This window comes from Thunnus maccoyii, chromosome 11 (genome assembly GCF_910596095.1).
Source record: "Thunnus maccoyii chromosome 11, fThuMac1.1, whole genome shotgun sequence".
NCBI lineage: Eukaryota > Metazoa > Chordata > Actinopteri > Scombriformes > Scombridae > Thunnus > Thunnus maccoyii.
Window position 1 is genome coordinate 19,846,625 of NC_056543.1, and position 15,314 is coordinate 19,861,938.

The 15,314-nt window shown below is 40.4% G+C and overlaps 2 protein-coding genes across 4 annotated transcripts; both read left to right on the forward strand.

The window, feature by feature from the left end:
* The first annotated feature begins 3,271 nt into the window (after positions 1 to 3,271).
* On the forward strand, positions 3,272 to 11,716 carry egfl6 (EGF-like-domain, multiple 6). 2 transcript variants are annotated; one of them, XM_042426821.1, is made up of 13 exons: positions 3,272 to 3,633; positions 4,973 to 5,079; positions 5,384 to 5,476; positions 5,675 to 5,794; positions 5,917 to 6,036; positions 7,217 to 7,351; positions 7,435 to 7,557; positions 8,029 to 8,091; positions 8,609 to 8,860; positions 10,361 to 10,435; positions 10,532 to 10,627; positions 10,717 to 10,979; positions 11,112 to 11,716. In XM_042426821.1, the coding sequence occupies exons 1-13, from the start codon at positions 3,560 to 3,562 to the stop codon at positions 11,217 to 11,219; spliced, it is 1,629 nt and encodes a 542-aa protein (XP_042282755.1). In that variant the 5' UTR covers positions 3,272 to 3,559; the 3' UTR covers positions 11,220 to 11,716. The 2 variants fall into 2 exon arrangements, with proteins under 2 accessions (XP_042282755.1, XP_042282756.1); XM_042426822.1 differs by lacking the exons at positions 7,435 to 7,557; positions 8,029 to 8,091.
* A 1,617-nt stretch (positions 11,717 to 13,333) lies between these two features.
* On the forward strand, positions 13,334 to 15,010 carry rab9a (RAB9A, member RAS oncogene family). Of its 2 annotated transcripts, XM_042426469.1 has the most exons (3): positions 13,337 to 13,569; positions 13,885 to 14,004; positions 14,135 to 15,010. In XM_042426469.1, the coding sequence occupies exon 3, from the start codon at positions 14,174 to 14,176 to the stop codon at positions 14,780 to 14,782; it is 609 nt and encodes a 202-aa protein (XP_042282403.1). In that variant the 5' UTR covers positions 13,337 to 13,569; positions 13,885 to 14,004; positions 14,135 to 14,173; the 3' UTR covers positions 14,783 to 15,010. The 2 variants fall into 2 exon arrangements, with proteins under 2 accessions (XP_042282404.1, XP_042282403.1); XM_042426470.1 differs by lacking the exon at positions 13,885 to 14,004 and having other exon boundaries at positions 13,334 to 13,569.
* The last annotated feature ends 304 nt before the right edge of the window (positions 15,011 to 15,314 follow it).

A 15,314-nucleotide genomic window follows, 5' to 3' on the forward strand; every position in this document is an offset into this window, starting at 1 on the left:
CTCAAAAAAAGAGTATGCATCTTGCAGGGGGGGGAAGGGTTAAAACTGTTGTTACTGGAGTCTGCTAATCTCAGTAACAAATGCATTATCAAATTAGAATTTTATCGACTCATGTCTGCAACCCTGGAGCCAATTTAAGTGAGAGGAGAGTATTGCCTGAGTGAATTCTAGGAAGTGTGGGGGGGGGGGCAAACTTCCTGAAGGGTAGCAATGCTTCTACAAAGTGCTGTACTGTTTGCAGCCAGTTTTACAACATAAGGAAACAAAGACAAAAAAGACAATACACGGACAAAGCCAAAGTCAAGTATTGACACACGCACTAACAAAAATGCTAAAATTAACCTTTCTGTTCAGAACTACACACCAATATCTACACAAAACAAGAAAGTAAACCCACTGACCAATAGCCATCTCTCTTTGTAATATGCCCTAAACCTGTGTTCACAGTCAGGATATGATGTAGCTTACTTCAGCCAATTCAACATGTATGCAGGCAGACAGGGACCTCTGCTGACAGAAAAGAGACAGAGCACTTAATAAAACTGAGCTCCTGGTAAAATTCAATTTACAAACAGCTTCCTGTTCTGATATATGCAAAGCACATTAAATCACAAATCAAGATAACTACTTTAAAACAAACAAACAAGAAGACAATGAAGTGATATGCATGGTCAATAAAGCAATCCCCCTTTCTTCTGTACAATTAAAAAACATCTGCTTTGGATTTTCTCATTAAAAACTCAAACTCAGTCACTTGTAAATTACATGCAAACATTTATAGTGACACATGGTCTTTGGTCTGTCCCTTGGCTCTTTAGATGTGCTGGCAAGTGCAATGTGTCATGTCTCCCCCTCCTGGTACAAAGGTTTTTTGAAGAAAAATGAGAAAAGAATAATAAAGGCAGACTCTCATCTCTGTGGTCTTTGAGGGAGAATTAATTTACAGTAGGCACCAAGCCAATTCTAAATTTGTCTATGTGCTAATATCATATAGCAACAGGGTGTATACATACGGTCTAATGTTAAATAAAGAACATCTGTTTCAGTGCAAAGTATAATTTTACAGCTGGATTTGTAAAATCCCAGCAGCGTGATGCACCTTATAACTATTATTAATTAAGCAATCCTTATGTTTTTCAGTTGTTCAAAATACATTCACATACAGTGAATCAGTTTTGAATGTTCATATTTGTTAACCAGAGGCCCAAAAGCCACCAAACTGCACAGAAATCCTGCTGTCCTGGCTTGGACACTCTCCTGGACAGACGAGGGTGCTATTGCTTTGACAATAACGGCTTGATCAGGGCCACATGAGTTGAGGCGCCAGCAGCCTATACATTTACCCCAGTTCAACACCCACACAGCTAACATAACAGCACCAATAGCTTGAATGTATACCATGGTGCTTGCATGACCCACATGCTTGAGATGTCAGTCATATAGAGTCAGGTTGCAGACTAGAAATGGGACAGACGGGGAAATGTGTGTTATCGAGCAGCACAGGAGTTAACCACAGGATTGCTGGATATGCCAAATGGCACAGGGCCCTATAATTATAGAAATAATAGTAGAAAACTGATTGTACACAATATCATGCATTATACTATACACAATCAATTATATTCTCGTTCAATGTGAAAACACTGGGTAGAGCCTGACACTGTACAGATAACACACAACCAGCCACTGTTTTGTTAGAATACAGCACATATTTCTTCCCTGGATTAACATTCTGTCTCCCTCCATAGCATATGTTGTAAACCCAAATTAACCCCGTATTTGTCATGGAAGAATTATGACTATTGTTACTCCTACGTAAATCACTGCAAAAGAACACTGCTTATGTAAGCCTGCCTACCGCTATACCTCTATTTACTAAAAGTTTGCTTTTGTGAAAACTTTTCCAAATGATTCAATTAACTCAAAAAAATACATGCTGGTCCTCCTAAAATTGAATTTTTTGAAACTACTCAAAGGTAATATGGTTACGGTTAACAATGTAAAACTACTTGGAAAAGGATACAGGCAGATTGTGGTCATGGCAAGGAAACGATATACTTTCTAAAAAAAGCTATGGTAAAGGCTTGACAACTAAAGACTTTGGTTGAGGTTAGAACACATCATTGTAATGGTTACTGTTCACAGAGGTTGTCTGAATATTCACTCTTCTATTAGCAGATATTACTTTCTACCTACACCGTTGCTCAGCACTGCATATTTTCAGTGATTGCTGCCTGCTTCCCGGCAACCAAACTTCCTTTGACCCCCCAGCCTCCTGTATTAGCATTTAGAAATAGCTGCATGTGGATTTAAGAATATGAGTTCGGGTTCATCGTTATTGTTGTGTTCTGCTCGGGGGAGATTTAAAAGCTCAAAGTTATATCACATTAATATGTCCAGACTGGATTTCTTTTGACCCTTCTATAAACCCTATAATAAACAAAATGAAATATAACCATAGTTAAGCAAGCTGAAAGATTTCTCCTGTCGTGAATGTCTGGCAAAATAATCACAGGCCTGAATTGTTGAGCTCAACTACAGTGTTTAACTGCAGACTTCCTCCTCATCTGAAGGCAATTTCATCGCAGTTTTCAAATCATCGCTCTGAGCCATCTTTTTTGTGAGCGTGGCACTGGACATTTAAAGTTTAAATAAAACTGAGAAATGACCTCCTTGGAGCAGTATTTCAACAACAAACGTAGACTAAACTGAAGCTCCCACAGAAACATCACCTGTCCATCTCTGAGGGCACAGAGGAGCGGACCAGAGGAGCAGGACCAGATGTTGAAGCTGACTTTGAAAGCGTGAAAACTCATTAAACATTTTTATGGCTGAACTTGGAATTAGCATCTGTGAGAGCGCAGAGCTTTATGTGCTACCTGTGTGCAAGACATCAAAGCAGGCTGCAGCTGCTAATGACAGGCCTATGCATGTCTGAGTTCCACAATTAGCCGATACAGCTAATTATACAGAAAAAAAAAAATACGGGACGGGCAGGACATCAAGCAATGAATGCATGTAAAGCTTATGTTATCCCAGAAAAGACAGAAAATAGGATCAATAGGATGACATTTATACAACAGTAAGATTTTTCCCCTCTGGTGACTCACAGGAAGAGTTTCATGTGGTCCTATATAGGGTTTCAGAGAAGAGAGGAGCACCCCTAAACATAATCCCCACCCCCCTTACAAACCCACCCCTACCTCCAAAAGTCACAACCTATCTCTCACAGTGCAGTGTCATTTCACAGTGTCAACCCACCTCTGGAAGTTCAGACAGGAAGAAGAGGAAGCAAATTATGCGACACAGAGTATCGCTGCTGCACTGAAGAAAGGGAGAGAAAGAGAGAGATTTTTCCCCTGGAGGAGATTTTGAGTTTGTGTTCTGGAAATACATGAAATCCGGCGTGCCTTGTGTAAAGGCTCAACTGTGAGACCTGTTCCTGTGCCTAAGCCTTTTAATGAGCATAGGCTCCCAGGAGCAATAGTCGGAAACTCACAGCAACCAAAGTCAGCCCCGTGGGAAAACAAGTCGGCTCCGGCTGCTCACAATCACAGACATGCAGCCATTCACCTTGGTCAGTGCTCTTTTTCTCCTGCTCCACGTCTCCTCCAGTAGTGCAGAGCCCCATAGGTAAGTCAATAAACTTAAGCAACAGAGTGTTTGATGTTTCTACCCTGAGACCTGCAGCAGGTGTAACTTTACCTGGATATTTGCTCAGTAAAGAATCGAAAAGACATCTAGTTACAATGTCAGATAAAGTTCTGTGTTGTATAAAGTTACTATTTCACTGCAATGAGTTTGAAATGTGCTGGTACTGATAACACACCAAAAATGTTACCTGTGGTATAGGATGATATACAATTAGGGCCACTGACTGTGGCCAAAAAAAGGAATTACTACCATTTTAACTGCCAGTTCCCCCACATGATGTCGCTTAATGAGTAGCATGAACCCCCTATTTTGCACTAAAATAAGTGCTTTAAATCTTTACAGGAATAACTGTTGTTTTGATGGTATGTATACACTGCTCCGACTGCCAGACAACCAGAGAACCATGGGAGTTATGACAGTGTGTCAGTGATATGTGGCACAGCAGCTGTTAATAACTGAAGAGCACCTGTCACACTTAGGAGCCCCTCTCATGTGAGCTATTCTGGTTGATTTCTATCAAGTCTCAGATTCCTCCAGTCCCACTGGAGCCAAGGCTGCTTTTAGGATGCTGCCATTGCTACACTCAAACATCTGGGATATTAGAGTTTTGCACTGAACTTGATGTCAAAGATGATGACAGCTGACATTAGCCGTAAAGTCAGATTTGGATGTGTGACTCTGATCTCCAGATAGTTACTTTTTTACTAAGTCAATGGCAAAAGGCACTTTCTCATCTTAATTTGATTTACAGGTTAAAAATATATGCATGTAATGTAATCTCTGTGTACTGTAGGTTATTTTGAATGTAATGCTGACATGCTGACCGCAACTGAGAATAACTTAACAGTATATTCTCATCTGATTCCAGAAATTGGATAAAGATAAGGTGAAAGAAAGGAGTATATAGGGTTGTGCATGAGGTATCGATGTGCAGCACAGGAAGTGTCTGATTAGTGTGTTTTTCTCCATCTGTAGCCAACATCCTGCCGGCCGGCTGTTGCTCCACAGGGAGTCCTACTTTTATCACTAAGGAAGGCCGTAAAGGGACACTTTATTTAGGTTGTTTAGGTTTTCACACCACTACCATTAGGACCATAATTAGAAATGGACGCCTGAAAACCTGCATTTGGGAGAACTTAGTTAGAATCTCTTTTTACATCCTAAATATACTTTAGATTTGTAATAACTTAAACATTACATCATTGTTTTGTGTGTTACATTGCGTTTGCATTTGCTATGTAATGTCCAACATGAGCTATAAATATTGCTAAGACAGTGAAATTACACATCTTACCCTCTACTCTCTTCCTCTACAAAGGCACTACCGACAAGTCCTTACTGGAAACCAACCAGGTGTGTGTCGCTATGGCAGGAGACTGGAGTGTTGCTATGGCTGGAAGAAAAACAGTAAAGGACAGTGTGAGGGTAAGAACTAGTCTAGCTTGACTGACTCGTTTACAATCAATGAATGATGGTTTGGAAATATCAACCAGTTTTGAAAGAGAAAAAAATATATAGAGAAGAAACTAAATGTGCTGCCACAATACACTGTGTCCTAACATTCTTTTCATGAAAAATATTTTCCTAACCCAGAAACAGTGGAGGGAATGACAGTCTAGATTGAAAAACCTTGCCTGCATAATAGAAATATGTGGTTTGACTCTAATCCATCATTCTCCAACTAGCGACATTTCTGATGGTATTTTCTTCATGTTAAATGTTTTACCAGCTCAGTGTGAGCACGGCTGCAAGCATGGAGAGTGTGTTGGCCCCAACAAATGCAAGTGTTTCCCAGGATACACCGGAAAGACTTGTAATCAAGGTGGGTATTTGAGGGTCAGTGGTCTGGAAAACATGGGTCAAAGTGGCTACTGCTGATAATTCAATTTACTGACTAATTTAAGGTGTATTTTATTTCTAAACGTATTTCCTATGTTTCATTAAATTCTATTTAAATCAAAACTTACATTTTTAACACGTTGCAGGTGAAAAAATTCAGAAAATTCTTTTTTTTTTCTAGATCTGAATGAATGTGGCCTGACACCTCGTCCCTGTGAACATCGCTGCATGAACACCCATGGCAGTTACAAGTGCTATTGTCTCAATGGATACATGTTAATGCCAGATGGATCTTGCGCCAGTGAGTCTCATTGAACTGCTGTCAGTGCATACCCAGAGAAGGAAACATAAAGGTTGTCAAAGTTGCAAAGTTTGCATATCTGTAATTGTGTGGTTTTTCTGTGTTGGTGTTCCTGCATGTAGATTCAAGGACATGCTCTCTTGCTCACTGTCAGTATGGTTGTGAAGAAGTACAGGGGGAGATTCGCTGCCTGTGCCCCTCCGCAGGGCTGCAACTGGGGCAAGATGGGAGGAATTGTGTAGGTGAGCAAACACACTCACACGATAACAGATGTAAGGAAAACCTATGTCAAATATGATGTACAATTAGAGACATGATGTACAATTACAGGCAGGCCTAAGCAAGAGTGAAAAAACAGATTGGGCAATAACTTTCCTTAAGGTATACAGAAGGAAAAGGAGTTGACTTTGGCTTGGAAGTTCATGCATAGTGGAAAACTCTATAAAGATTCTATTATTCGGCTTTTGCATGTCTGGCTTGTAAATCAGATGGATGCAATTAGGTTATAGTTCTTCCCACAAAACCGCATGAGCTGTGACAGAGCCAATCTGACATACTGATAACACAGGGGGAGTAATAAAAATGTTACAGAGGGGTACATTTCAGAATTTCCATGGATCCAACACAGAAGTCAAAAAGAGAAGCCCAGAAAAAGTACACTTCGAGTCTGACAATGTACCTAAGTACGTTTTTCACAAATATAGATTTCACATAAAGTATAAAGTTGTTCCTAATAAGTCAAGTTACAGATTTGAACCAATTCAGCCTCAGCTGAAGGCAGAGTAGCAACTACTGCAAGAGTCTGCAGTAGGTATGACAGGCAACTAATTGACAGGCCCAGACTTTAAGACAATACAATACACAACATAACAATAAAACATTTGTGAAATTTGTGAAGTAAAATAATGTAATGATAGGATTGAAGGAAGGTAAACGATTATTACTTCTTTAGAAATACTTCTACAGAACCTCCTGACTAGAGTCTTGCATGTGTTGTATCAGCTCCCAGATGTACGTCGCTTTGGATAAAAGCGTCTGCTAAATGAAATTGTAAATTGTAATTGTAAGAAATAGGCAGACAACTATGAATATTTGGCACTGTATCAAGTTCAAAAGCATTATTGGAGTATGACTGGTGTCTATAAATTGAAAAAAAAAAAAGTCCTGAAAAACCACCTGTGTTATATATAGGTTCCACTGCATCCGCAACAATATCAGTAACTCAGTGGAAGCACTGCTTCCAGGAATCAGATGGTTGTTTTTACTCCATCAGGACAATGATGAGAATTAGCAAAGAAGCAAAAAATGCCAAAAAAGCAAAAGTAGGGGACTGTGCCTAATGTGACATATTTTGTTTAAAGGTTCAACATGTTCATGTTTTGAGGGTGCAAATATGAAATCCTCTGTTTTGTTTCCTTGCAGATATTGATGAATGTGTAACTGGGAAGAACCTCTGCCCGTACAACAGACAATGTGTGAACACCTTTGGCAGCTACTACTGCAAGTGCCAGGATGGCTATGATCTGAAATACATTAACGGCAAATATGACTGTGTAGGTAAGGTACACAAGTATATTAAGGTGAAACACCTGCAATCAACTATGCTCCTCAAGGTACAAATAGGCTTCTTCCAATTCCAGACCTGGATGAGTGTGCAGCCGGCACCAGCAAGTGCAGCCACCATGCTGTCTGTCTGAACACTCAAGGATCCTACAAGTGCAGGTGCAAGTCTGGCTTCAGAGGCAATGGCTTTGAATGTTCTGGTGAGATCCGAGATCTGCTACACAGAATTATGAAACCATTAATTTCAGGGATGCCTTTTGATATGTGCTAAAACTTGTCAAATAAAGCCATTCACAATAGATAAAACACACTCATAATGTTTTAGACAACATAGGCCTTTCCCAGTCAGTCCAATAGGTCAGCAGCAGTTTAACAGCCATATATTTCATTTTGATTCTTAAAACATCAGCAAAAATCAGTCCTGCCAAGGCCGGTTTCCTGCTGTCTTTACAGATGTACAGCAAGAGAGAGCTACAGATAGAAAACACACCTGTGTAAATACTGTATGTCACTATATGGTAGTAAGCCATCTGAAGGAAGAAAAAAAGTTGTGTTTTACTCTTTGAACCAGGCCCAGAAAATTAACAAGTGATGCCTCATGTAGCCAAATAATATAAAAAGTGTATAGGCCAGGGCTCTCAGTGTAAATGAAGATCCTTTATTTTTTGTAGTCAAGCCGTTTTATCAGAGGTCGTTGGACGGAGACAAAGGCAGTGCAGATGATTTCCTCAATGGTGAGACTGTGGAATCCAAGACTCTGCTTCCGCTGTTCACTCCCTGCTCTGCAACCCCATTCATCCCCTCCTCTTGACTACTTTTATGAACTCCCCCTCCCCCCCAACTCTCTCTCGCTCATGGCTGGAAATGTTGTACGTCCACAGCACACACAGCTTGATGTTAGGCCTGGAATCCTCAGCATGACTCGTTATATGCAGTACTTATGTGGCAAAATGCTTGTGCATTTCAGAAACTGATGCAAGTGATGCGCAATGAATCTTTCTGTGATGCTTCTTGTGCATGTCGTAGGATGTTCCTGTCTGTTGTCTTGTGTCTTTGGTCATACTGTTCTAGTGGAAAAGTAAAGTACTTTATCCATGAACTGATAATGAACTGCAGGAAAATGTTTTATTTAACAACAGCAGCTGCCAAATACATGACAACAAACGCGTCTGAATCCATGGTAAAATACTGAAGTTCCCACTAGTGATTGCGGTTCCACATGTCTAATCCAGTTCCTCTTCCTGTCTGCAGTCATCCCAGACTCCCAAGTGAGGCCCGGGATTCTGGAAGGTATACTTGACACTGAGGACATCAAAAACCTTATCCCTGAACCAGTCGTGACACCGCCTCCTAAGGTCCGCCAGCAGCCTTTTGACTATGATGGAGAGGTCTACATTGGCAGCCCCACCGAGGAGAGACAAGAGGAGAGAGCTCCTGAGGAAGAGGAGGAGGAGGAGGAGGAAGAGGAAGACAACCAGCTCAATCCAAGGGGGGATGTTTTCAGTAAGTGCAAGTCTGTTTCTGACATTCTGGGTGGTCTTCAATGTATTAGCCAGACTAAACAAACTCGGTATGTTTCTACAGATTTGTTCTACTGTCTACACAGCATCTGAATACAATTATCGATTTTTTGCTTTTAGGGGGGGGGTTTTGGTCAAAATTTAGTCTAATAAGTATAAAATAGCAGGTCAGGTCTAAGCTCTTGACCTGAGAAGAAATTGGCTTGTTGCTTCATGTTTCCTGTTGACCTCAGGCTTCTTGGAGGGTTTGATGCTACTAACAAAGGTGAAAGACACATTTCCGACACATTTGTTGTGCTTAAATAAATACAAGACAGATTCAATCTGATCAGCCAGAGATGTCCCAGTCCTGTTGATTATTTCCATAAAGAATCACAAGTATTATTAGTGTTATGATGTCATGACTTTAACATTTTAAAATAAAATCACTGACCCTTGATCTTGACAGCTCTACGCTACAGAAAACTGACACATTTTTCAAAATTCTTTCATAATATTAAACCATTGAATAAAATCCACAATATATAAAGGAAACAATAATAAAGATCTTATGAAGGCCCCAGCAATGTAAAAGACAGCAATTATAGACATGATGGCATCTTGCATATGTCATTCATGTCTCTGTTGTGTGTGTATATGGACTTTATGGCACGAAATTCAGGCATTTTCCTGAATTTGGGCAGCATGGTTCATGCAGTGGGATGCCTCTCTCACTTAGAAACCCAAAAAATGAGACTGCCTTTCACCACTAATCTTGATCTTTAGGGAAACACCCGAGTCTGTGTAAGAACTCGGATAGCAAGAGAAGACAGGCCCACGAGACATCCATCACCTCCAGGGAGGAATTTTACTCTGTCGGCATGTGAGAGCCCTGGGATACAGCTCTGCTTCCCATCTCCTGGGAGGGAGGGTGAAGAAGGGAGGGAGGTTACAAAGCCTCCAAGCCTTTTATTATGTTTTCCCCAAAACAGCTGTTGTGCAAACAGACTTGACTCCTAGTACGAAAGTCTGTCATCAGCACTCGAGCCCCCTCTAACTCTAGCCCACTCTGGCTGTGCAGGTTCAATAACCCCCAGCTGTCACTCGTCTGACTGTCTAAAGCTGCCTGCCATGGCAGTGGGTTGATGCAAGAGCTTTAAAATGCTCGGGGGGCTGTATCCTAAAGATGTAGTTCTATCTGAAGGAATGAGTGACAGCTGGGCAGGTCTACACCTGTTGGTTAAAAGCCCCTTTCTGGCTTTTGTTTCATTGGGGAAAATCTCTTTGCCAAATTATTTTGGAATGTTTTTTTTTTTATAAGATCGCATATTTTACAAGGAATTCATAGAAAAAAAATCTGTCAATTTTTATTTATTTAAAAGTGTAATCTTGACAGTTGTGTCTGCTTTTATAATTTACTGATCCTTTACTGAGCCTTTTAAATGGTATTTAGCTGGAAATGAATGTATTCACATGTATTTTTTCTTTTAATCTCTACACGCAGTATCAGAGGACTTTGAATCAGTGTTTGGCCCAACCACTGAAGTAAAAGTAATCCAAATAGCACCAGTCCAGGAAGGTAAACAAATGTCAGTTTATGTGCCATCCTTATATAATGACTGCTCTGCTGCATATGACTAATTTGCTAATGCGCTCCGGTCACTTCACCCTCTAGAGTTTATTCTGGATTGCAACTTTGATCAAGGAGCATGTGAGTGGGTCCAAGACAAGACTGATGACATGGACTGGAGTGTAGCCTATCATGACAACGGTAACAACATGATGAATATCCTGCAAGATCACATATTAGTTAAGATGCTTTCAGATACAATTACTTATGAGTGCTACAAACATATTCAGGTGCTGAGTACTACATGGCCATGAGTGGGCTCCTAGGGGAGCGAGAGGATGTGGCCAAGCTGAAGTTGCTTCTCAGTGACCGGGCTCAGCAGGGCAGCTTCTGCCTCACATTTGACTACCGTGTGGTGGGCCACAACGTGGGGGCTCTCAGGGTGCTGCTGGATAACAATGCTTACCCTGTATGGGAGCAAAGCCATAGCAAAGACCAGGGCTGGCAGACGGAGCTCCTCACTGTGGCCTGGAAAGAGGTGGCCCCAGAATCTGTGAGTCATTTACTCGTTAAAATGTTAAATTCATTTGGTTTGCAGTATATTTGAAAGAAAACCCCTGTAAAGTTCACACACCTCAGTAACCTACAACCTAAAGGTGCCATAATAGCTTTCAATGTCTTGCAGATTATCTTCGAAGCTCAGCGTGGGGGAGGTGTTGGAGGAGAGATCGGGCTGGACAATGTTGTGCTGACCTCAGGGCCCTGTCAAGAGGATGATGGTCCAGTCTTTTAAGAAACTCCACCCCGGATCAACAATTTAAAAATCTGCCCTAACTGACACATGTCAAGGATTCCTGTTTCCTGTCCGTATTATGGTCTCTTGTGGAGTTTCTCATTGTTCTCTGATGGCTTAGCCTCAGGACATCCACATAAAGATACAGACACACAACCTAAAGGGAAGATTATGTACAAACAGTGCATGCATGTTTAAGTTATCACCATGCTGCTACATCCTGCTATATTCTCCATCCTGTCTTTCGACACAGATAACTCAGATCTCAGGAATAGAAATGCTCACCTTTGTCTGTTAGATATGTTTAACAGTATTGTGCTTATTGTGCTTAGTCCTTTGTTGTGCATTGCTGAAGTTAACTGAAAATTATCTTTGACATGTAATGTGAATTCTTAGGTGAATTATATCTGAAATGCAATCTTAGATGAATAACTTTTTGAAGTCTGATTAGTTGAAATGATAAAAAGTATCAGTGCTGTAAATTTTGCTTTCATATTATACTGTACTATTACATTAAATCTGTTTTTTTTTTCTAAATCAGTGTATCATTCCTTTTTTCTACACATATCGTATGACTACATCTGGATGCTAATGCTTGATCATGTCACCCACAATGGATTGTGGCGGTATCATAAGCTAGTATTACAATGTGATAGACAAAATCTAAGGTAATATGACAAATTATTGGTGGTAATTTTAGGAAAGTCAATCTGCTGACTGAAGAAATGTCGCCACAAATGAACCATACATTTATAGATACCAGGGTTAGCATTTTCCAAATAGAATAATTTTATGTCAATTTACACTCAACTTGAATTTTTGAAAAATATGCTTTCATGATAACATTTTTGGTGAAAAGAAACTTGTGTGCGTCTCTAAATTTACTCAAGTACAATGTAGTACTTGGGCCTTGCTTAAATGTTTCAATTTTATTCTACTTCGTATCTACTCTACTAACTACATTTTAGAGGGAAACACTGTAGTATTTTTTTTTACTTCACTACATTTATAACTTTAGAATGCTGCTTAGATGTCACTGCGTCAGTAAAAATAGCTAAAACAACAGTAAACTAATCCACTTTGCAGAAAGAGCATATTCATAGCCTACAAATATAGCATTTAGTAAATACTGTTGTACATTCACAAAGCTAAAAAAGGAGGATACATGACTTTGGAGCGTTTTTACATTATGATATTGCTATGTGGTGTCAAATTACTTACCATATCAGTATATCAGTGCCTATGATCAGTGCACATTTGGTTACATGTAACAAATAGGAAGTTAACTGGGAACTGCAGCCAATGTTTTGTTGTTGTTTTTTTTTTTTTTTTAACTTTATTTACACAATGGAACTTAGGTTTACTATTCCCACAACAGTAACAAGGCAATGTATGCTCAAGGTAGTGCACATATCAGAATACATCAATAAAGAAATACAAATTGAATACATTACATTTTCACAGATCTAGAGTTTGTGCAGTATTTTAGTGTCCAGGTAGGATTTTAACTAGGGCATGAAGACAGTAAGGTTGGGTTTCTGTTTTGCAAATTTGCTGGTGTGTATGTGGAATTTTGCAAATAAAGAAATAAGATTAATAACATACATTTTCTTGACAGTCATTTCATCAACAAAAAACAAACAAACAAACAAATAGAATAAATTCAGTTTTGAGTTTGAGTTGAGTATCTAATTTTCTGTTTTAAAAAAAGATTAAGCTCATACCAAAAAGATGAGTTGTCATTTCATTTGTGTGGTGACAGAAGGTACACAGAGGGTCAACATTTATCCTATATTTTACAATATCTGAATTAACTGGATAACACCTGTGCAATATTTTCAGACACCCCTCGCACCTTATTTGAAACAAAACAAAATCCTGGGTAATAATCATGTTTTTTCCAGTCTATACCAATATACAGATTATTCTAAACATTTACAGAAGCAGGTTTACTTATTGTGCCCCTCTGGATTATTTCCTTTGCACAGTTTTTATGCTCAAAAAAGGATCTGAATTCCCTGTGTAACCAAAGTTTTCCCCAGAAGTCGGGTGGATTTTTAACTATCACAAAGTGGGCTGCTATCACACGGCAGCTAAACGAGGCCCTCTGGTGGTGACGAAGCTCGTTGGTTGTTTCTGTCACGTGATCACGGGCTGTCCGTGTAGCCACCGTTAGCTTGTTAACAGCATTAGCGCCGAGCCTTGGAGTAGTTACGTTACACCAGGAAATGGTGCGTTATTTCCAGCCACGCCAAAGCTAGGAGCTGTCAAACATATGCAGTAACACCATTTCACTTATTTCGTGATTTATCTCTTGTTGTCTTGGCAGCTTCCTGGCACAAAATACAAGGTACGTGACTAGCAATTTAGCTGTAAAGTGAACCTAGTATATTGCAGGAACCAAACTCCAGCTGTGTTCGCTTGTTTTCCTATTTTTAGCTAGCCGATAGACCCGTAGCTGCTCGTTGTGTGCTTGCATGTTTCAGTTATGCGTTTTACAACATGTGTATTTCATACTTTTATAGAGTCCTAGACTGGTAGAAGTGTATTGGACGTTTATTAGCAGATACCGTCAGTGCTTTTATGTTGCGGGGTTTTCCAGCTGTACCTGCTGTCCTGGGCCATCTGTTATCAGGAAACTGATTGCTTGTCACTGTGTTTACAGCTGGGTGAGCGTTGGCTACATGGCTGTTTACACCAGCATTAAACAGATGGGCATGTGACCAAAGACCAGGGTCTACAGCACATGATCTGGACAAGTGGAAGAGGCCAAAATCAATTAGGGGTGAGCCAAAAAGGCAAATCATGTGTTTGTGCCAAAATAAAATGGGTATAACAGCTTTATTCTAAAATGAACTCATGTTATTGTGCAGTAAATAACAAAGTAACTTTAACACATTGCGTCTCTCCAACAGATCATTCATCATAAAGTGGTCGAACAGACGTAAACAGCCATGACAACAAAAACATCCCTGCTGAAAGTCATCCTGCTGGGTGATGGCGGTGTAGGAAAGAGCTCCATCATGAATCGTTACGTCACTAACAAGTTTGATGCACACCTTTTCCACACTATCGGTGTGGAGTTCCTCAACAAGGACCTGGAGGTAGATGGCCACCAGGTTACCCTACAGATCTGGGACACTGCTGGACAGGAGCGCTTCCGCAGCCTGAGGACTCCTTTCTATCGTGGCTCTGACTGCTGCCTGCTCACCTTCAGCGTAGATGACAACCAGAGTTTCCTCAACTTGGGAAATTGGAAGAAGGAGTTCATCTACTACGCAGATGTCAAGGAGCCAGAGAAGTTCCCATTCGTGGTCTTGGGCAACAAACTGGACGTGCCAGAGAGGCAGGTGTCTACGGAGGAGGCTCAGCGATGGTGCCAGGAGAGCGGCGACTTTCCGTATTATGAGACCAGTGCCAAGGATGCCACTAATGTAGCAGTGGCTTTTGAGGAGGCAGTACGTAGAGTTTTGGCAATGGATGAGAGAACGGACCACCTCATCCCCACGGACACAGTCAAGCTCCACAGAAAGCCTCGCTCTGCTGCCACTTGCTGTTCATAACATGCAGTGGTTATCATTAACATGATTTTGCTGTCATTGCCTGTTATGTGATGAGGCTGTAGGTGTACAATGCTGTAGTAACATCTTATTTAAACAGAATATGCTAATGGATTTATGATTTGCTGTACCGTTGAAGTTTTGAATGCTAATAGGGGCTTCTGTTCAAGGAGAGAGAGGAAACACTAAATTCATCCCAGTCTTATTACAAATAAACATGAAAGCACTGAATCTTTCACTCAGCTCTGCGACAGTTCAAAGGTCAGGCTTTTAGTTTAGCAGAAAAACAAACTACATTTTGTGTTTGCCCAAGACTACTTGTGGGGAAACTAAAATATGCGATGGCAGAACGGAAGCCATATGTTTAAAAGGTTTCACTTCCCTCTCAAACTGTCAAAGGGTCCATTTTGTCATTAAGGTTATTCATAATGGGGCACTGTGTACCTTGGGAGTGCAATTATCATAGGGTTTCTAAACTTCACTTCCAAATGTGATCATGCCAATGAAGTGATGACCTACATACAGACGGGTGACA

Excerpts from the sequence above, each read along its gene's own strand:
- rab9a (XM_042426470.1), top strand. The coding sequence starts at position 14,174 with ATGACAACAAAAACATCCCTGCTGAAAGTCATCCTGCTGGGTGATGGC.
- egfl6 (XM_042426821.1), top strand. The coding sequence starts at position 3,560 with ATGCAGCCATTCACCTTGGTCAGTGCTCTTTTTCTCCTGCTCCACGTC. Across the intron at positions 5,795-5,916 it reads GCCAGATGGATCTTGCGCCA|ATTCAAGGACATGCTCTCTT; the intron begins GTGAGTCTCATT and ends TCCTGCATGTAG. Across the intron at positions 8,092-8,608 it reads TGCAGATGATTTCCTCAATG|TCATCCCAGACTCCCAAGTG; the intron begins GTGAGACTGTGG and ends TCCTGTCTGCAG.